Below are 24169 nucleotides of genomic sequence, written 5' to 3' on the forward strand. Positions count from 1 at the left end.
ACTAAAGTGGAAATCCTGAAGACAGCAATGTAAACCTACAGCAACAAACCCAACAGCAACAATTAATCATTATAACAATAAAATAAAAATAATAACAATAATAATAATTATAGTAATATTGTCACAAATCTGGAAAATAACTGTCATAACTTTGTTTAACTCTTTTTGAAAATCAAATGTCTCCTTGTACTGCATTTATTAGTAGCTAAACTGAAAAAAGCCAAATTAAAATTTTTACCGTTTAACTGACTTTTAAAGTGGAGTTTATAATCATGTGGAGTTCATCATCCTCATCTAGTGGTGCTAGAAATACATTACATCTTGTTGAATAGGTACAAATTTGTGACTTTATTATTATTAATGTATTTTTTATTCTTTTTAATAGTATTTGCATTATTTTATTTGCATTTTTCATACTGTCCCAACTTTTTCTGATTTGGGGTTATAACAGACTTGGGAAGAAAGAAGTTTAAGGTGAAAATGATCACATTTACCATTTTGTAATGTACACACATTTTCTCTTTTATGTTTTTAAATATTCAGCTTGTCTTTTATTTAATTTAGTTTTAATATTTGAATCCATTTAGATGATAAATATTCAAGAAAAGAAGAAATCAGGAAAGGGGGTAAACACTTTTTCACAGCACTGAATAAATGGTGGTTAATAAATTGAAAAAGAAAATCTTAATAAATGTATCACTGCCTCACAGATTCTAAAATCACTCAAACAGTTTAATGTTACACTTTCATGTAAATTTTACATTTAATTTGTTAAATCTGACAGTTTCACTTTTGATCCTAAATAAAGATAAAACCCCGGGTAGAGGAGCTGAGTGAACGTGGTCTGAACTCTGTGGAGGAGCTTCATTGTATCAGAGATGCTGTAGAAGGACAGAGTTCCTGCTTCATAATCCACATACACTCCTATTCTAGAGGAACTCGGCATTATGGGAATTTTAGTCTCTTTCTTATTGTGCCTCAATAAAAATTTGGATGGATAACACTCTAATCTCCAGGACTGATCGTTATATCCAAACACACACTCATCACCACGTCCCTTCCTGCTGATGCTTTTATATGACACTGCTATACAAACCCCATAATTCCCACTCCACTCAACCTCCCAGTAACAGCGTCCACTCACACTCTCTCTACACACAACCTGAGGGTAATAATCAAATCTATCTGGATGATCAGGATACGACTGTAATGTTCTACTGCAGGTCACCACTTTGTTCTCCTCAGACAGACGGAGGTTTTTATTTACTGTGTTTGGATCCAGTGTGAACCGACAAACATCTGGAGAGGAAACACAAAATAAACCAATTAACATAGAAGAGAGAGAGAGTGTGTGTACAGTGTGTGTGTGTGTAGTGTTCGTGTGTACAGTGTGTGTGTGTGTAATTATACATAGCAACACACAATCCAAACACACACAAACACTACACATACACACAATCACACACACATTACACAAACACTACACAAACACACACATTACACAAACACCACACACACAAACACAAAATACACAAACACACATTACACATACACACAAATACTACACAAACACACATACACATTAAAAAAACACTACAAAAATGCATACAAACCCTACACAATCACACAAACCCTACACAATCAAACACTACACAATCACACAAACCCTACACAATCAAACAAACCCTACACCATCACACAAACCCTACACAATCACACAAAACCTACACAATCACACAAAACCTACACAATCACACAAACCCTACACAATCAAACAAAACCTACACAATCACACAAACCCTACACAATCAAACCCTACACAATCAAACCCTACACAATCACACAAGCCATACACAATCACACAAACCCTACACAATCACACAAACCCTACACAATCAAACCCTGCACAATCAAACACTACACAATCACACAAACCCTACACAATCACTGCACAATCACACAAACCCTACACAATCAAACCCTACACAATCACACAAGCCCTACACAATCAAACAAACCCTACACAATCACACAAACCCTACACAATCAAACCCTGCACAATCAAACACTACACAATCACACAAACCCTACACAATCAAACACTACACAATCACACAAACCCTACACAATCACACAAACCCTACACAATCAAACACTACACAATCACACAAACCCTACACAATCAAACACTACACAATCAAACCCAACACAATCACACAAACCCTACACAATCACACAAACCCTACAAAATCACACAAACCCTACACAATCAAACAAACCCTACACAATCACACAAACCCTACACAATCACACACTACACAATCAAACACTACACAATAAAAAAAAACCTACACAATCACACAAACCCTACACAATCACACAAAGCCTACACAAACACTACACAATCACACAAACCCTACACAATCACACAAACCCTACACAATCACACACTACACAATCAAACACTACACAATCAAACAAACCCAACACAATCAAACACTACACAATCACACAAACCACACACAATCACACAAACCCTACACAATCAAACACTACACAATCAAACAAACCCTACACAATCACACAAACCCTACACCATCAAACAAACCCTACACAATCACACAAACCATACACAATCAAACAAACCCTACACAATCAGACATTACACAAACACTACACAATCACACAAACCCAACACAATCACAAAAACCCTACACAATCAAACACTACACAATCACACAAACCCTACACAATCACATAAACACTACAAAATCACACAAACCCTACACAATCAAACAAACCCTACACAATCACACAACCCCTACACAATCAAACACTACACAATCAAACACTACACGATCACAAACCCTACACAATCAAACACTACACAAACACTGCACAATTACACAAACCCTACACAACCACACAAACCCTACACAATCAAACCCTACACAACCACACAAACCCTACACAATCACACAAACCCTACACAATCACACAAACCCTACACAATCAAACCATACACAATCACACAAACCCTACACAATCAAAAACTACACAATCAAAAACTACACAACCACACAAACCCTACACAATCAAACAAACCCTACACAATCACACACACCCTACACAATCACACAAACCCTACACAATCAAACCCTACACAATCACACAAACCCTACACAATCAAACACTACACAATCAAAAACTACACAATCACACAAACCCTACACAATCACACAAACCCTACACAATCAAATACTACACAATCACACAAAAACTACATAATCACACAAACCCTACACAATCACACAAACCCTACACCATCAAACAAACCCTACACAATCACAAAAACCCTACACCATCAAACAAACCCTACACAATCACACAAACCCTACACAATCAAACAAACCCTACACAATCAAACATTACACAATCAAACACTACACAATCACACAAACCAAACACAATCACACAAACCCTACACAATTAAACACTACACAATCACACAAACCCTACACAATCACACAAACCCTACACAATCAAACACTACACAATCAAGCAAAAGCTACACAATCACACAAGCCCTACAAAATCAAACCCTACACAATCACACAAACCCTACACAATCACACAACCCCTACACAATCAAACACTACACGATCACAAACCCTACACAATCAAACACTACACAAACACTGCACAATTACACAAACCCTACACAACCACACAAACCCTACACAATCAAACCCTACACAATCACACAAACCCTACACAATCAAAGCCTACACAACCACACAAACCCTACACATTCACACAAACCCTACACAATCACACAAACCCTACACAATCAAACCCTACACAATCACACAAACCCTACACAATCAAAAACTACACAATCAAAAACTACACAACCACACAAACCCTACACAATCAAACAAACCCTACACAATCACACAAACCCTACACAATCACACAAACCCTACACAATCAAACCCCACACAATCAAAAACTACACAATCACACAAACCCTACACAATCACACAAACCCTACACAATCAAATACTACACAATCACACAAAAACTACATAATCACACAAACCCTACACAATCACACAAACCCTACACCATCAAACAAACCCTACACAATCACAAAAACCCTACACCATCAAACAAACCCTACACAATCACACAAACCCTACACAATCAAACAAACCCTACACAATCAAACATTACACAATCAAACACTACACAATCACACAAACCAAACACAATCACACAAACCCTACACAATTAAACACTACACAATCACACAAACCCTACACAATCACACAAACCCTACACAATCAAACACTACACAATCAAGCAAAAGCTACACAATCACACAAGCCCTACAAAATCAAACCCTACACAATCACACAAACCCTACACAATCAAACCCTACACAATCGAACAAACCCTACCCAATCACACAAACCCTACAGTCACACAAACACTACACAATCAAACAAACCCTACACAATCACACAAACCCTACACAATCAAACAAACCCTACATAATCACACAAACCCTACACAATCACACAATCCCTACACAATCAAACACTACACAATCACACAAACCCTACACAATCAAACAAACCCTACACAATCACAAACCCTACACAATCACACAAACCCTACACAATCAAACAAACCCTACACAATCACAAACCCTACACAATCACACAAACCCTACACAATCAAACACTACACAATCACACAAACCCTACACAATCACACAACCCCTACCCAATCAAACACTACACAATCAAAAACTACACAATCACACAAACCCTACACAATCACACAAACCCTACACAATCAAATACTACACAATCACACAAAAACTACACAATCACACAAACCCTACACAATCACACAAACCCTACACCATCAAACAAACCCTACACAATCACACAAACCCTACACCATCAAACAAACCCTACACAATCACACAAACCCTACACAATCAAACAAACCCTACACATTCAAACATTACACAATCAAAAAACCTAAAAAAACTTTCGCATACACACAAAGACTACATAAACACACACATGCATTACACAAACACTACACAAACACACACAAACCTTACACATACACACAACACTACACAAACACACACATACATTACCCAAACACTACACAAACACATACAAACCATACGCATACACACAAACACTACACAATCACACAAACACTACACAAACACACACATACATTACACAAACACACACAAACCCTACACATACACACAAACACATACAAACCATACGCAAACACACAAACACAATCACACGAACACAAAAACTCTTTTTTTTTTATGGCGCCCACCGTGGCAGACGTCTTTGTACCGTCCTCCTTACTCAAACACTATTTTTTTGTTTATTTTAGCTCTTTTGCTTGTATTAAACACAAAAAGTTTAGTCACGCACAAATTAGGTATAGCAGAGAAGCACTACTGGATATCGGTAAAGTTCATCATGAACTTTCATTAAGCATTTCGGACTTCGACTTTCTTTTACGTCCACACTCGGTATTGGACGAGCGACGAAGACGACGTGGAACGTCCTTCCCTGCACTACAGGACATTTATCAGAACTGCCTTAGTTTATTTCTATTTTTATTACTTTGTATATAAAACGTTTTTTTTATAGTTTAAATTTAAATATTTTTTGAAAAAGTTTTATACTAATTCTTTTATTGTGTTAGTTTAATTTTGTTTTATGTACAATACTTATTGATGTTTGGAGGATGAACAAAGTAAGAATTTCATTGTACAGTGTAACTGCTGGTTCTTCTGTGCACATGACAGTAAAACTCTTGAATCTTGACTTCACCACACAAACATACATTACACAAACACACACAAACCCTACACTAACACACAAACACTACACAAATACACACAGACACTACACATACACACAAATACAACTCAAACACAAACATTACACAAACACTGCACAATCACACAGATACTACACATACACACATACATTACACAAACACAGACACAATCACACAATCATTAAATAATCACATACAAACCCTACGCATACACACAAACACTACACACACATACATCACACAAACACATACAAACCCTACACAATCACACAAACACACATACATCACACAAACATTACACAAACACATACAAACCCTACGCATACACACAAACACTACACAATCACACAAACACTACACAATCACACACAAACATTACACAAACACTGCACAAACACTACATATACACACAGATACTACTCAAACACACATTACACAAACACTGCGCAATCACACAGACACTACACATACACACATACAGTATCTCACAAAAGTGAGTATGCCCCTCACATTTTTGCAAATATTTGATTATATCTTTTCATGGGACAAAACTATAGAAATGAAACTTGGATATAACTTAGAGTAGTCAGTGTACAGCTGATATAGCAGTGTAGATTTACTGTCTTCTGAAAATAACTCAACACACAGCCATTAATGTCTAAATAGCTGGCAACATAAGTGAGTACACCTCACAGTGAACATGTCCACATTGTGCCAAAGTGTGTCGTTGTCCCTCCCTGGTGTCATGTGTCAAGGTCCCAGGTGTGAATGGGGAACAGAGCTGTTAAATTTGGTGTTTTGGGTACAATTCTTTCATACTGGCCCCTGGATATTCAACATGGCACCTCATGGCAAAGAACTCTCTGAGGATGTGAGAAATAGAATTGTTGCTCTCCACAAAGATGGCCTAAGCTATAAGAAGATTGCTAACACCCTGAAACTAAGCAACAGCACGGTGGCCAAGGTCATACAGCGGTTTTCCAGGACAGGTTCCACTCGAACAGGCTTCACCAGGGTCGACCAAAGAAGTTGAGTCCACGTGTTAAGCGTCATATCCAGAGGTTGGCTTTAAAAACATAGACGCATGAGTGCTGCCAGCATTGCTGCAGAGGTTAAAGAAGCGGGAGGTCAGCCTGTCAGTGCTCAGACCATACGCCACACACTGCATCAACTCGGTCTGCATGACCATCATCCCAGAAGGAAGCTGATGCACAAGAAAGCCCGCAAACAGTTTGCTGAAGACAAGCAGTCCACGAATGGATTACTGGAATGTCCTGTGGTCTGACGAGACCAAGATAAACTTGTCTGGCTCAGATGGTGACCAGAATGTGTGGCGGCGCCCTGGTAAGAAGTACCAAGACAACTGTCTCTTGCCTACAGACAAGCATGGTGGTAGCATCATGGTATTGGGCTGCATGAGTGCTGCCGGCACTGGGGAGCTGCAGTTCATTGAGGGAAACATGAATTCCAACATGTACTGTGACATTCTGAAACAGAGCATGCTTCCCTCACTCCGGAAACTTGGCTGCATGGCAGTTTTTTAACACAATAATGACCCCAAATACAACCTCCAAGATGACAACTGCCTTGCTGACAAAGCTGAAGGTAAAGGTCAGAGGTGGAAAGAATACTAAAATATTGTACTCAAGTAAAAGTACTATTACTTTGATGATTTTTTACTTAAGTACAAGTAAAATTACTAGTCTAAAAATCAACTCAAGTAAAAATTAACTCTTAAAATTTAAACTGTACTCAGAGTAAACGTTAACCACTTTACACACCTAACAGACTGCAACTGCTGTTATCAATTAAAAACAGCATTATTTCTGTTTATTCTCAATAAATCGCTGTATTTTATAACTAGTTGGACTTGACGCTAACTAACTTGGTTCAGGTCAATAGTGCCAACTAGGGTTGCCAACTTTTAGAACTGGAAATTAAAAAAAACACCATGGGCTGGTGGGTTGGTGGAAGACATAGTGTGGGGGGTGGGATGTCAGGTGTTTACCTGTGTGGGAGGGGGGGGGTTAGGGTTGCACTTATAAAAAATATAACGGGTCTTACACCGTCGTAGGAACATGATCAAAAACAAACCAGCAGAATCTTACAATCACATTTATGCTGTCCGTTTTACTTAAAAAAATCACAATATTTCATAATGCTTTGCTATCGTTGCAAAATGAAAGTCAACCGTAAACAGCAGAACCGCGACCCAGATCAATCACACAACAGCAGAAAATCATAACCACTTATCTGCTTACCGATCTACAGGGGTTGGACAAAATAACTGAAACACCTGTCATTTTAGTGTGGGAGGTTTCATGGCTAAATTGGACCAGTCTGGTGGCCAATCTTCATTAATTGCACATTGCACCAGTAAGAGCAGAGTGTGAAGGTTCAATTAGCAGGGTAAGAGCACAGTTTTGCTCAAAATATTGCAATGCACACAACATTATGGGTGACATACCAGAGTTCAAAAGAGGACAAATTGTTGGTGCACGTCTTGCTGGCGCATCTGTGACCAAGACAGCAAGTCTTTGTGATGTATCAAGAGCAACGGTATCCAGGGTAATGTCAGCATACCACCAAGAAGGACAAACCACATCCAACAGGATTAACTGTGGACGCAAGAGGAAGCTGTCTGAAAGGGATGTTCGGGTGCTAACCCGGACTGTATCCAAAAAACATAAAACCACGGCTGCCCAAATCACGGCAGAATTAAATGTGCACCTCAACTCTCCTGTTTCCACCAGAACTGTCCGTCGGGAGCTCCACAGGGTCAATATACACGGCCGGGCTGCTATAGCCAAACCTTTGGTCACTCGTGCCAATGCCAAACGTCAGTTTCAATGGTGCAAGGAGCGCAAATCTTGGGCTGTGGACAATGTGAAACATGTATTGTTCTCTGATGAGTCCACCTTTACTGTTTTCCCCACATCCGGGAGAGTTACGGTGTGGAGAAGCCCCAAAGAAGCGTACCACCCAGACTGTTGCATGCCCAGAGTGAAGCATGGGGGTGGATCAGTGATGGTTTGGGCTGCCATATCATGGCATTCCCTTGGCCCAATACTTGTGCTAGATGGGCACGTCACTGCCAAGGACTACCGAACCATTCTGGAGGACCATGTGCATCCAATGGCGGTGCCGTGTATCAGGATGACAATGCACCAATACACACAGCAAGACTGGTGAAAGATTGGTTTGATGAACATGAAAGTGAAGTCACCAGATCTAAATATTATTGAGCCACTTTGGGGTGTTTTGGAGAAGCGAGTCAGGAAACGTTTTCCTCCACCAGCATCACGTAGTGACCTGGCCACTATCCTGCAAGAAGAATGGCTTAAAATCCCTCTGACCACTGTGCAGGACTTGTATATGTCATTTCCAAGACGAATTGACGCTGTATTGGCCGCAAAAGGAGGCCCTACACCATACTAATAAATTATTGTGGTCTAAAACCAGGTGTTTCAGTTATTTTGTCCAACCCCTGTATATCCATGTGTTGTTCCATTAAATATATAATCCACTTTATATAAGACCATCTTGTATGTTTCCAGAATATATAAATCCATACCCACCTTATAAAAACTATTGTAGATCATTTATTCTCTCGGCTTTCCCGGTAAAAAGCTTACATTGGTTATTCGCTCACTAAACTGTCATTTATACAACAACCAATGAAGAGAGAGATTGAAATTCCACCTAGAATGTGAATTCGGAAGCTCTGATTGGTTTATACATCTGAATCTCTTCACCAAATGAACTGATTCATAGAGTTGTTTATGGATCTAACAGTTTAGCCACCACTGCTCTACATTTGCGCAGGTTTGATGTCGAGTTTTTTATTGTTTTCTTTTTTTTACTCAGTAACGAATGTTATTTAAAATGTAGCGAATTACAGTTCTTAATACAAAACATACTTAAGTAAAAGTAAAATTACTGGCTGTAAAATCTACTTTAAAAAGTACAAGTGCACAAAAAAACTCAATTATAGTAACGCGAGTAAATGTAATTTGTTACTTTCCACCTCTGGTAAAGGTGATGGACTAAATCCAATTGAGCACCTGTGGGGCATCCTCAAGTGGAAGGTTGAGGAGTTCAAGGTGTCTAACGTCCACCAGCTCCGTGATGTCATCATGGAGGAGTGGAAGAGGATTCCAGTAGCAACCTGTGCAGCTCTGGTGAATTCCATGCCCAGGAGGGTTAAGGCAGTGCTGGATAATAATGGTGGTCACACAAAATATTGACACTTTGGGCACAATTTGGACATGTTCACTGTGGGGTGTACTCACATGTGTTGCAGCTATTTAGACATTAATGGCTGTGTGTTGAGTTATTTTCAGAAGTAAATCTATACTGCTATACAAGTTACATCCAAGTTTCATTTCTATAGTGTTGTCCCATGAAAAGATAAAATCAAATATTTGCAGAAATGTGTACTCACTTTTGTAAGATACTGTACATTACACAAACACTACACAAACTAACACACATATATTACACAAACTCATACAAACCCTACACATACACAAAGACACTACACAATCACACAAATACTACTACAACACAACTACTACTCAAACACAAACAAATGCTACACAAAAGCATGAACACTACACTGACATATAGACACTACACATAAGCACAAATATTACTCAAACACACACATACTACTCAAACACACACAAATACTGCACAAACACACACATACTATTCAAACACACAAATACTGCTCAAACACACAAATACTGCTCAAACACAAATATTACTCAAACACACAAATACTGCTCAAACACACACATACTACTCAAACACACAAATACTGCTCAAACACAAATATTACTCAAACACACAAATACTGCTCAAACACACACATACTACTCAAACTATGGCTGGACGATATGGCTAAAATTTGCACCTGCGTGCAAAAATGCTTCCGCAAAAAAGTAACACCGGCAAAGCCAGTGAATGCTGACTGTGGATGCTCGTTCCCTCACAGCTGTTGAACTCATTTTGCCGCTAATATCCACCGTGTTGTAGGTAGCGTGTTGTAGTGTAATCAGAGCGGTAACGCTGAGCACTGGCTTCGTGCCTGTGGCGTACTTCATCACGCACTTACAAAATGTATATCGATCGAATTTGTTTAAAAATCATATCACCGTTATTGAAACATTTTCTATCGCGATATATATCGATATCGAATTATTGTCCAGCACTAACTCAAACCCACAAATACTGCTCAAACACACACATACTACTCAAACACACAAATACTACTCAAACACAAATATTACTTGTAGTATTGTACACTACACAAACACACACATTTGTTACAAACACTACACAAACAAACACACAAATACATTACACAAGCACAGACAAACCCTACACATACTCACACAGACACTACACAAATACACAGACACCAACATTTACAAATGCACACAAATGCTACACAAATGCTACACAACTAATGAAAACTACACAAACACACAAATGTTACACAAACGCACAAAAACACTACACAGACATATAGAAACACCCCACAAACATGACACATTCACAAACAGTACACAGACACACACCAGCAACATACAATCCAACAACAAACACAACGTCATGCTAATAAAGCTTTTTGAATTGTGTTTCAGTGTGTGTGTGTGTGTGTGTGCACATATGAGTGTGTGTGTGTCTGTTAATGTGTGTGTAAGTGTGAATGTGTGTAAACGTGTGTGAGAGGGTGTGTCTGTGTAAATGTGTGTTGGTGTATGTTAGTGTGTGTGTGTGTGTGTGTGTGTGTGTGTGTTTCAAGGGTTTCTGTGACTGAATCATTAAGATATATAAAACCTCCTGGAGCAAAAATATACAGACAGCAGTTTAAATGGTTGTTTTACTTGTTTTAACCTCTAAAGTTCTTGGTGATTTTAAATAACTATAGAAGAAAAGTACATGAAACAGTGGTCTTTAGCAAGGACCAAAAATGTCCCTAATCTGAGGCATGATCACTGTCAGAACCACTTCACCACTGTCCAAACAAATTCCAAAATAGATCAAAAAAGTTATTGTAATACAGTATATCAGTCTGGAAAAAGTTACAAAGTCAATCCTAAGATTTTAGTACTTTAGCGAACCACAGTAAGAGCCATGATCTCTAAATGACACTTGGAACAGTTAAGATTGCTTCAGGAGCTCATCAATGTCTCATCAAGGAAAACATACAAGAACCCAAACAAACATTTAGGAAACCGCAGGACCTGCTGACCTCAATTTAAATCTGATTTAATGATTCCAGTATTAGAAGGAGACTGAGCACAAATAAAATCCATGGGAGAGTCACAGGGTAAAATCACTGTTAACTAAGAGGAACATAAAGCCTCACCTCTCATTTACCAATATAAGAACCTTAATGACCCTCAAGGTTTTTTGGTGATGATTTTCTGTGAACTGATGAGTCAGAATTGTTATACTTGCAATAAACCTAAAACAGCATTTTACAATAAAAAACATCTCACTTAACAGTCAGTCATGGTGGTGGTTGTGTGATGGTGTTTCAGAGTTAAAGAAGAACGTTTGGTCATCAGTTCATGATTTAAAGATTAAACACTCGTGCAATATAAAAACACAACAATTCCAAAAAACAAGAGCAGATCTTTGTTGAAATAAATCTGAGGAAATAAAGTTTAGGTTTTGGACCTAATCAAATCTGGACTTGAACCAAACTGAGCTGCTGTAGCATCTGAACTAGTAACGTGACAAATATGTAAAAATACAGATAACTGGGGGGTGTAAATACTTTTTCACTGCACTGTGTATGTTTGTGTGTTTGGAAGAAACTTACGTTGTAGAAAATCTTCTCTGATTTCAGGTTCAGGAGGTGAAGTAATCCGGACTTTCTTTACTGCAGAGAGAGTAACAGTACAATCACTTATCACAGTAAATAAATATCTGCACTAGAAAGTGTCGCAGGTACAGCCAGTAAGAAGTTTGACATGTTCCTCGAGTGTTTGTCTAAAGTGACTTTAAGTCTGAGAAACTAGTGTGAGTGTATTTCATTTAACCCTGGACTCACTGTGACCATGACCAGTACTGGGTTAATAAGTAAATGAATGATGATCCTTCACTCACCTTCATCTGGTATCTTCTCACACTGCTCTTTCCAGAATTCTTCTACTTTCTCTCTCAGCTGAGATACAGACTTTGTAACATCATTAAATGAGAGGAAAGGACTGATTGTGATGGCGGCTGATTCTGCAGATCCAGCAGGAGCCGAGAGAGACTGAAAATTCTACATCCAGATAAATAATGTTCACAGAAAAACAACAAGATGATGATGAATTACAAATGATGGACGATTTCTCAGAACCCCGAGTGTTATGACTTTATGGGTCATAATGTGTTTTGTGTAGTGGGGTTTTCTCTATGTTACAGATTTGTGGAAGATGCACAAAGCTACCACCAGGGAGAGACGCCTATAAAAAGGAGACCTCTGGGAAGACAGGAGAGGATGCTTTGCTTGTGACGGGTTGTCTGTTGCATTTCTGACTCTCCCAAACATGTTTGAATGAATTCTAACAATAATCGAGTTTAAGGGAACAAATTTCTCAATAAAAGGCATCAGGTTTCAAAGATTTTGAGTTTAGGGGACGTCAAGTTACAAGGTACTACTGTATTTTATTAATTGGTGCAGCAATAATATAATTATTTTTAGTGCTGTTACCTGGAGGAAATGGACGGGATCCTCTGTGTGTGAAAGCTGTTCCAGTTCAGCATCTTTCCTCTTCAGCTCTACAATCTGCTGCTTCACCTGCTTCAGGACTTTTTCGGCTTGACTTACTTCTGCTGTCTCTCGATCTCTGATCAGATCTTTTAGCTCAGAGCATCTTCTGTTAATTGAGTTGATTAGTTCAGTACAGATCCTCTCAATGTTCTCCACTGCTGTCTGTGCAGAACACTGTTAGAAGATTCAGAAAGAGGAAACATTTCTCACTCAGATATTTCTCCATCCTTCACATTCATATGTAGCTACTGACCAGACTAAGACTTTCCTCACCTTGCTTGGTGATGGTGCTAAATGGCCTGATTTTTCATACCATTGAAAATGTTACTATCATCATGTCCACGTGATGCAGTATTTGATACTCTACCTCCTAAATATAAGAAAGAGTTCCAGTCTTCTACCTTCCACCTTAAACTCCAGCACTTTTTCAGTGTTCATCATTACTTTAGTTGTTACTGCATTTATCAGCATGTTAAATTTCCTCACAGATTTTTGATACAACACACCTGCTCCTGTATGTCCTGAATTCAAAGTTATATGTGTGGATTAAATCTTATGAAACCTAAAAGCACCATATATACTGTAAAATGTGCTAGTGGTAGCATACTGTTACAGAAATTCTTTTAAGTATCAGAAAACAACAGCCTGGCCAGGACTGGGAAATTCAATGTAGTGATCTTCTCAAGTCTTTGCCAGAAATCCTATACAGTCATTTATGTTTAAGCATCTTGATCCAAAGCAACAATAAATAATAATAATAATAATAATAATAATACATTTAATTTGTAATGCACTTTACATTTGTGTACAAATCTCAAAGTGCCACAAGATAAAAGACATCACTACAAATAATTAATAAATAAAATAGCTGCAATCACTACATAAATTAAGAATTATTCATAAGTTCTGCTAAAAAGAAAGGTTTTGAGTCTTTTTTTTTTAAGTCCCAACTGTCTGTGGTGCCCTCAAATGGTCAGGGAGGGCATTCCAAAGGCAAGGGGCAGCAGAACAGAAGGCCCGATCACCCATGGTACTGAGCTTGGTTCTTGGGAGGAGAAGGCGATTTGAGTTGGTAGAGCGGAAGGATCGGAATGAGGTTTGAGTGGTGAGCAGTTCTTTTGAATAGGTGGGAGCATATCCATAAATACACTGGTGAGTGAGGAGAGAGACCTTGTATTCAATCCTAACAGAGATGGGAAGCCAGTGAAGAGAACGTAGAATCTGCGTGATATGCTCATATTTTCACACTCTCATCAGGATCCTAGCAGCGCTGTTCTGAATGCTCTGTAATCTATGAAGACTTTTGCTAGAGATCCCAACGAGAAGTGCATTGCAGTAATCCAGTCTGGAGGAGACAAAAGTGGGGCGAAGTTTAGCAATATTTCTCAGATGATAAAAAGAGATCTTGCATAGGTGTTTAATATGGCAATCGAAAGTGAGATGTGAGTCAAATCTTACACCAAGATTGGTGACTGATGAGGAAATGGGAATATTGTGACCAAAGAAAGTAAAGCTGTTTATGGAAGATGACTGAATCTGATGCGGGGTGCCAACCAAGATTGCTTCAGTTTTGGCACTGTTCAACTGGAGAAAATTGTGTTTCATCCATGACTGTATCTCCCCCAGACAGGCAGTAAGCAATGTCAGAGAAGATGATGAAAATAATGATGATGAAAAGGAGGGTGTGTTGATTTTCAAATACAGTTGTATGTCATTAGCGTAGCAATGAAATGAAATTCCATGGTAAGTAATGACATGACCAAGCGGGAGCATGTACAGATTGAAAAGGATGGGGCCAAGAACTGACCCCTGTGGGACTCCGCAGGTCACAGTATGTGTCTGGGACCTTGCATTACCGAGGGAAACATACTCTGTTCTGTCACTGAGGTAGGATTGAAAGCAGGAAAAGGCAGTGTCCGTGAGGCCAATGGTGTGATGTAGCCAATTTAGGAGTATTCCATGGTCCACTGTGTCAAATGCAGCTGATAAATCAAGAAGGATGAGCAAGGAAGGTGAGCCAGCATCAGCTGCCATTAACAGGTCATTAGTGACTCTGATCAGTGCTGTTTCGGTGCTGTGAGCAGAACAAAAACCAGACTGGAACTTTTCAAAAAGATTATTGTCTCTAAGGTGGACCTGAAGGTGGGCAGCAACCACTTTTTCCATTACTTTGGAAAGAAAGGGAAGGTTAGAGATGGGCCTATAGTTTGCAAAAACCTCAGGATCCAGAGTGGATTTTTTAGAGCAAAAGGAACATGTCCAGCCTGGAGAGAGTGGTTTATTACGGTGGTGATCAGATGACTTATGGCAGAAATATTTGCTTTGACTAATTGTGTAGGAAAGGGATCTGAGGCACATGTAGACGGTTTCATCCTCCTAATGATGTCTTCGACTTCTTGCTGTGAGGCTTCTGGAAAACAGTTAAGGGGCTGAGAGACCTCAAACTGTAAATGGTTAGTCTGCATGGACAGAGGGGAGGAGCCAGGAAGGACAGAACGAATTGACTCTGTTTTCGTTCTGAAAAAGGTCATAAATTTATTACAGTGCTCTTCTGTCATTTCCGCAAGTGAGGGAGCTTGTGGATTGAGGAGATGATTGATGGTGGAAAACAGCTCTTTGGAATTTCCTGGACTGTTTTTGATGATGTTTGAGAACATGTGCACTGTAAGGCCAGAAGCTTTGAAACGCCGTTCAAGGGCACGCCCAGCTGTCTTCATATCCTGTAGCTCATCAGTGTACCAGGGTGCTGAGCGAAAGAAAGTCACAGTTCTGGTTTTAGCTGGAGCATGGATATCCAAAATGCTACTCAGAGCTGCATTATAAAAATCAACTGCACCCTCAACTGAGGAAAATTTTGTATGATGAATATGCTGCAGATCAACTGTCATGGTTTCTGGATTAATGTTCTTTAAATTTCTGAAACTAATTTGACATTTGGGCTTGATGCGGGTGGACGTTAAAGGCAACTCCATTGAGACAGCCTTATGATCGGAGACACCCACATCATATATAGATAGATTGCTGATGGGTGCAGAATCAATGATGACCAAATCAAGAGTGTGCCCTTTGGTATGTGTGGGGACATCAACAAGTTGTCTAAGATTAAAACAGTCCAATAACTGGAGAAATTCAGCTTCACGACGGCAGGAGGGAGAATTTACATGGATATTCATGTCCCCAAGTATCATAATGTTAGCAGAGGTTGTACAAAAAGTTGAGAGAAGATCCATCTCAGAGATAAAGAATGAGTTAGGTTTGGGGGGCTGGAAGATGAGAAGTACTGTCACAGGAAAAGGGGCATTACATTTAAAAGCCAAGCATTCAAAAGAAGACAGCTCAGGCAGGGGCAGAAGGAACAAATCCAGATCACTGCGGTAGATGACACACAGACCACCACCACGACCGGTGTTGCGGGCGATCTGAAGATAGCTATAGCCGGAGGGACAGGCCTCATTTAGAGCAGAAAAAACATCCGGCTGATGCCAGGTTTCTGTAATGCACATCAAATCCAAGCGCTTGTCCAAGATGTGTTCGTGTATGAGGCAGGATTTTTTTGTAAGCGATTGTGCGTTAAACAGCTCAATTTTGATCTTAGATGAAGTAGTTTCTCTCTGTATCGGCCGAAGAGTATTGAAATCCACTCCACGTTTTATATCCCGCTCCGCATGTAGTGTTGCCATGGAAACATCACCGCTACTAGTTCGGATAACAGCAGCATTCTGATGACGTGTTTGCGGTGCGGCAGTGCGCACAGCTGACCAGAAAGATGGAATCATGTTATCAGACTGGGAGTAAACAAACTTTCTTCATGAACTCCTGTGAATGTAGTGGGGTCGGCGAAGAAGTCCAAGTTGTTTTATTACTGATAAACACGATGGAGTAGTGTAGTTGTTGAGTTTCATTAGTTGGTTGATGGAATAACTCAACATCGTGCGCAATTTACGCCCAGGTAAAAAGTTCCTGTTGTATAACTCTGACAGCAGATACGTAGAAATCCAAGAGTCGGTAGGAAATTAAAACATTGATGAAAACACTGATAAAAACAGGCAGACTTAAATAAACTTGGCGAAACATACCACCCCAGCATCCTCTCCTCTTTCTCGGTTTCAGGTCTGAGTTTTAGATATCTTGATGAAAGAACAAAGCCGATGGCGGCTCGGGGGAGGGAAATCGGAGTTTAAGAAGTACCATAGCTGAATATTGTAGTCCAGTCATCACCGTTTCAGGATGTGAAGAAAAGAAACCAGATGAAAAACCGACCACAGATTACCTGTTTGTTTGTTTGTTTGGATTTTTAACGTCATGTTTAACACTTTTGGTTACATTCATGACAGGAAACAGTAGTTTATCTTCACACAGGGTTAATCAGTCACAAGGTTATATCAAACACAGTCATGGACAATTTAGCATCTCCAATTCACCTCACTTGCATGTCTTTGGACTGTGGGAGGAAACCGGAGCACCCGGAGTAAACCCACGCAGACATGGGGAGAACATGCAAACTCCACACAGAAAGGACCCGGACCGCCCCACCTGGGGATCGAACCCAGGACCTTCTTGCTGTGAGGCGACAGTGCTACCCACTTAGCCACCGTGCCGCCCGCAAAGTTACCTGAGATCTAAAATATCTCATTTTTAATGGAGAATGGTTTAATGGAGGAGATTCAGACTGATCCTGAGAGCTTTTTGTTTATAAAACTTACCTTGTGAGACTCCACAGCGTTTATCAGCTCACAAAGTTCCTTCTCTCTGTTCTGGATTTTCTCCTGGAATTTTCTCTGGATCTCCAGCAGCTGCTTCTACACAGAATAACAATTCAGAATTTACTTGTATTGTGTATACCAGCACCACATAAACAACGTCAGTGTAAATAATAATGAGTTACTTGATAAAGAGAGCTGTATAATATTTTTACCTGTTTCTCAGTTCTTTCTGCTGCAGCTGATATTGTATCATGTCCTTTATGATTGTCTAGCATACACAACGTGCAGATACACTGCTGATCAGTACGACAGTAAACCTCCAGCAGTTTATCAAGCTGAGAGCAGATCTGATCCTGGAGTCGTCTGGAGGCTTCAACCAGCTTGTGCTTCTTATAAGAAGGAATTCGATAATGAGGCTGAAGGTGAGTTTCACAGAAAGAGGCCAAACACACCAGACAGGATTTAACAGCTTTGTATTTTTTCCCAGTGCAGGAATCACACTCCACATCTTCAGGTCCAGCAGAACAGTGACCAGGATGTGGAGCTTGAAGTTCTGTTTTCTTCAGTTTCTCCACAACTTCAGCCAGCATGGTGTTTCTACTCACTTCAGGTCTTGGAGTGAAGGTTTTTCTACACTGTGGACAGCTGTATGTTCCCTTGTCATTCTCCTGATCCCAGCAGTTATTAATACACACCATACAGAAACTGTGTCCACATGATGTAGTTACAGGATCCTTCAGTGTTTCCAGACAGACTGAACAGCAGAACTCATCCTGAGTTACTGAAATCTTGGATTCAGCCATTTTTCTACACGTAAACAGAAATACCAGTAAACACAGCAAGTTATTTACAGCAGCTCAGACTTCCTGGTTTAGTTTGGTAGTATTATGTTCGTGTTTAAATATCTCGGTTTTTGGTAATTTTTAAAATCTTTTGATTATCTATTGTACTCATGCTGTGGGAATTTGTATTGTGGTTGTAGTAAGCAGTACAGGTCACTAGTTAACTACTACAACCTTCGTCTTATCAAAATTTCCGTTTCTTAATTGTTGTTAATCTTCTATATTATATTATTGCTGTACCTTTACTGTACATTTTATGATTCGTTACTGTCCCCATGCTGTAGGACTTTTATAATGTGGTTGTAGTAACTAGTACAAGTGACTAGTTAACTACTACATCCTTGGTTATATGAAAAAAATTGTTATTTTATTTTATTTTAATTCTTTATTACTGTACCCATACTGTAGGGTTTTCTCTGTAATTTAAGTGTAGTGGGTGGTACATGTCACTAGGTAACTATTGCATCGTTTATTATATTAAAATTATTGATTTTAGAATTGTTTACACTATATATGTTTACTGTACCCATACTGTAGGACTTTATATACAGTAGTTGTATTGAATGGTACATGCCACTGGGTAATAACTACACCTCGGCTTCATGCACTTTGTAGACGCTCCCTTAGCACTTCCTTAGCATTTCAACTCAGATGAACCTCACATTTACACAATAACAGAAAATAAACATTTACAGAAATTTGCAGAATCAGTTAATGCAGTTTCACTCATTTTTGGATGTTTATTAGCCGAGAACGAGCCGAAAGAAACTCGAATGTCAGGCGAATGTCCAAGACTTCCTGGTTTAGTTCGTGAGTGTTCTGTTCAAAACAAGTGTGTTTAAATCAAATCAACAATCTGAACTACATAAAGTAACAATACACAGTAATGTACAGAAGTGTGGAAATGTATAAACTCACCTGCGTTCATCAACTTCAATTATCAACAAAACTACAAACACAGACACGGAACAGATCCGCACTCGAACAGAACAGGATCAGATCAGTTTCACTTCTGCTGAACTAAAGGAGAGAGAGAGAGAGGGAGGGAGGGAGAGAGGGAGAGGGAGAGAGGGAGAGAGGGAGAGGGAGAGAGAGAGAGAGAGAGAGAGAGAGAGAGAGAGAGAGAGAGAGAGAGAGAGAGAAATCATACTACCATCCCAAAAACTTAGCACAGTGCGCCAAGGCAAAGACTCAGGAGGTCTCATAATCTGGTACAAATCACACCTACACACGCTAATAAACATTATGAAAATTGGAAAATACCACATTTGGCTAAAAATAAACAAAACTATACTATCATCACAGAAGGATCTGTTTCTCTGTGCCATTTATATTCCTCCGTCAGAGTCTCCATACTACTCTGAAGACATGTTCTCAGAGCTGGATAGAGAGACATGCCATTTCCAAGCCCAGGGAAACGTGCTCGTCTGTGGAGACCTGAACGCCAGAACAGGAACCCAACCTGATATTATAAATGATCAGGGAAACAGATTCATCAATAACAACCAAATTCTTAATACAAATTCCACCCTAAACCACAGAAACAATTATGATCATGTTATTAACAAAAATGGTAAAGACCTCCTGCAGCTCTGTCGAACTTTAGGTCTATACATCGTCAACGGTAGAACTCGAGGGGACTCATTAGGAAGATACACGTTCTAGACCCTTTCTCTCTCAGTGCATTTACTGTTAAACCTCTAACCCCTCTGTCTGATCACAGCCAAATTACTGTGTTCATCAAAAAGACAGAAACTAACCCCACCACACACACACGGCCCAGTAAGCTGTACAACATCTCCAGATCCTACAGATGGGCCAAGAACAGCGCAGAGGAGTTCCAGAAAGCAATTAGCAGCACAGAAATCCAAACTAGCTTAGATAACTTTCTGGACACTGCGTACATTCACAGTAAAGAAGGAGTAAATCAGGCAGTTAAAAATATTAATCAGATCTTTAAAGATACAGCAAATAAAGCTCAATTAAAAATTAAATCTAAATCAAAACCTAAATCTACAAAAGATGACAGCTGGTTCGACAAAGACTGTCAAATGTTAAGAACAGAACTCCGTAAAATATCAAACCAAAAACACAGAGACCCAAACAACAGTAACACACGACTTCTTTACTGTGAAACCCTCAAACAATATAAACGTACACTCAGAACCAAAAAAGCTCAGTACACCCAAAAACAACTAAAAATTATTGATCAATCAATCAACACACATCAATTCTGGGACAATTGGAACAAATTAAAACACAGAGAACAGGAAGAATTGGCCATTCAGGATGGGGATATCTGGACAACCCATTTCCAATCACTCTTTAAAAATGTAGAATTAGATTCAAATCCTGAACAAAATCAAATTATTAGTAAGTTAGAGGAACTGGAACGGGCTGTTAAAAACCACCAGAATCCTCTAGACTCTCTCATTACTGAGCAGGAACTTAAAGACAACATTAAAAAACTAAAAACAAAGAAATCATCAGGACCTGACGAGATCCTGAATGAAATGATCAAACACAGCAGCTCCAAATTTCACCTGGCAATGTTAAAAAGTCTTTAACCTGGTTCTGAGTGTCGGCTCCTTCCCTGAAATCTGGAATCAAGGTCTCATAACACCCATCCACAAAAGTGGAGACAAATTCCACCCTAATAATTACAGGGGCATCTGTATGAACAGTAACCTGGGGAAGTTATTCTGTAGTATAATTAACTCACGATTATTACACTTCCTTACCCAACACAACGTCCTGAGTAAAAGTCAAATTGGTTTTCTACCAAATTACCGCACTACCGATCATATTTACACCCTACACACCCTGATCGAAAAATATGTAGTTCAAAATAACTCTAAAATATTTGCATGTTTTATTGATTTAAAAAAAGCTTTTGATTCCATTTGGCATGAAGGATTGTTTTATAAAATGTTGGAGAGTGGTGTAGGGGGTAAAACATATGATCTTATTAAATCCATGTACACAGAAAACCAGTGTGGAATAAGAATTGGCAGTAAGAGAACACATCTCATCTCTCAGGAGCGTGGAGTGAGACAGGGCTGCTGTTTAAGTCCAACTCTATTTAACATCTATATTAATGAATTGGCCTCCATGTTAGAGCACTCAGCCACGCCCGGTCTCACTCTACACGACTCAGAGATTAAACTCCTGCTGTATGCAGATGATCTGGTCCTGCTGTCCCCCAGTGCTCAGGGTCTCCAGCACAAACTGGACCTGCTGCAGCAGTACTGTCAGACCTGGGCCCTGACCGTCAACCTCAAAAAGACCAAAATTATGACCTTCCAGAAAAGAGCCAGATCTCAGGGAACCAAACACACATATAAATTAGGACACCATGAAATTGAGCACACTAAAGATTATACTTACCTCGGACTAAACATCAGTTCCACAGGAAACTTTAATCCGGCAGTAAATGAACTGAGAGAAAAAGCTCGCAGGGCCTTCTACGCCATAAAACGTCAAACATTCGTAGAAATTCCGATTAGAATTTGGCTTAAAATTTTTGAATCAATAATTGAACCGATTGCTCTATATGGCAGTGAAGTTTGGGGTTCGCTTACACACCATCAATTCCATAATTGGGACAAACATCCATTAGAGACCCTGCACACAGAGTTCTGTAAAAGCATCCTAAAGGTGCACAGACACACCACGAACAATGCGTGCAGGGCAGAATTAGGCCGATTTCCTCTAATTATAAACATACAGAGAAGAGCAATCAACTTCTGGAACCATCTAAATGAGAGCGACCCCCAATCTTATCATTATAAAGCCCTGAAACACCAAGAGCTGAGCAAACATACCAGTCCCCTCATCCAACAGGTCCTGAGTCACTGCACCCATACACCACTAACACACACCGACACACTAATAACACACACAGACACCCTAATAACACACACAGATACACCACTAACACACACAGACACACCACTAACACACACTAACACAATAAAGACTCAGGAACAGGAGAAATCTGCAAACCCAATTAGAATAAACCAAATTACACAAAAACTCAGAACTAAATATCTGAATTATTGGGAAACTGAAACTAAATCTCAAAGTAAAATGCAGTGTTATTTGGCCCTAAACAGAAACTACAGTGCAGCAGATTATCTGAGCACAGTATCCGACCCTAAATTAAGAAACACCCTGACGAGGTACAGACTGAGCGCACACGACCTGGCCGTGGAGACGGGGCGACACACTCGGTCCTGGCTGCCCCCGGAGGAGAGGTTGTGTCAGCACTGCACTCTCAGTACAGTAGAGACGGAGCTGCACTTCCTCACCCGGTGTACCAAGTACCACCACGTCCGCTCCCAATTCTTCCCCAAATTCAACAACATCATCCCCAACTTCACCTCCCTCCCAGACCCCGACAAACTGCCCCACCTACTGGGGGAGCACAGAGAGAGCTGCACACTAGCAGCACTCTACACACACACCTGCCACCAGGTGAGGGACAGTGGGTGACCATGTCTCATACACACATACACACACACACACGCACACACAAACTGATCGTTTTTCTACCTCATTAATGTAAATATTATAATTTTTATTGTTATTATTTTTGCACTGTTTTTATTAATATTTTATTCTATTTTATAATATTTTTTGCACATGTAACTGTTCTGTATATTTTTGTTTTTTCTAATTTTTATTTTTATATTTCCCTGTAACTTGCTTTGGCAATACGAATGTCCTTATTTGTCATGCCAATAAAGCTTCTTTTGAGTTTGAGTTTGAGTATTATGTGTGTGTAAAAGGTGTGTGTGTGTAAGGTGTGTGTGTATAAGGTGTGTGTGTATAAGGTGTGTGTATTTTGTGTGTGTATAAGGTGTGTGTGTGTAAGGTGAGTGTGTATAAGGTGTGTGTATTATGTGTGTGTATAAGGTGTGTGTGTAAGGTTTGTGTATTATGTGTGTGTA

At 39.6% G+C, this 24169-nt stretch overlaps 1 protein-coding gene and 1 pseudogene across 1 annotated transcript; one reads left to right on the forward strand and one right to left on the reverse strand.

Annotated features, from left to right (window-relative positions):
- Window positions 1-24169, forward strand: part of LOC134327138 (zinc finger protein 135-like) — a 254757-nt pseudogene that overhangs the window by 155296 nt on the left and 75292 nt on the right.
- On the reverse strand, window positions 776-19178 carry LOC134327137 (tripartite motif-containing protein 16-like; the record flags this gene model as incomplete). The annotated part of the gene is made up of 6 exons (XM_063009211.1): window positions 18588-19178; window positions 18376-18471; window positions 13613-13846; window positions 13021-13180; window positions 12734-12793; window positions 776-1299 (listed from the first exon to the last, which is right to left on the reverse strand). Coding segments are annotated over exons 1-6 (1665 nt in total), but the record flags the coding sequence as incomplete, so codon positions are not given.

Source organism: Trichomycterus rosablanca, chromosome 14, assembly GCF_030014385.1.
Source record: "Trichomycterus rosablanca isolate fTriRos1 chromosome 14, fTriRos1.hap1, whole genome shotgun sequence".
NCBI classification, from domain to species: Eukaryota; Metazoa; Chordata; class Actinopteri; order Siluriformes; family Trichomycteridae; genus Trichomycterus; species Trichomycterus rosablanca.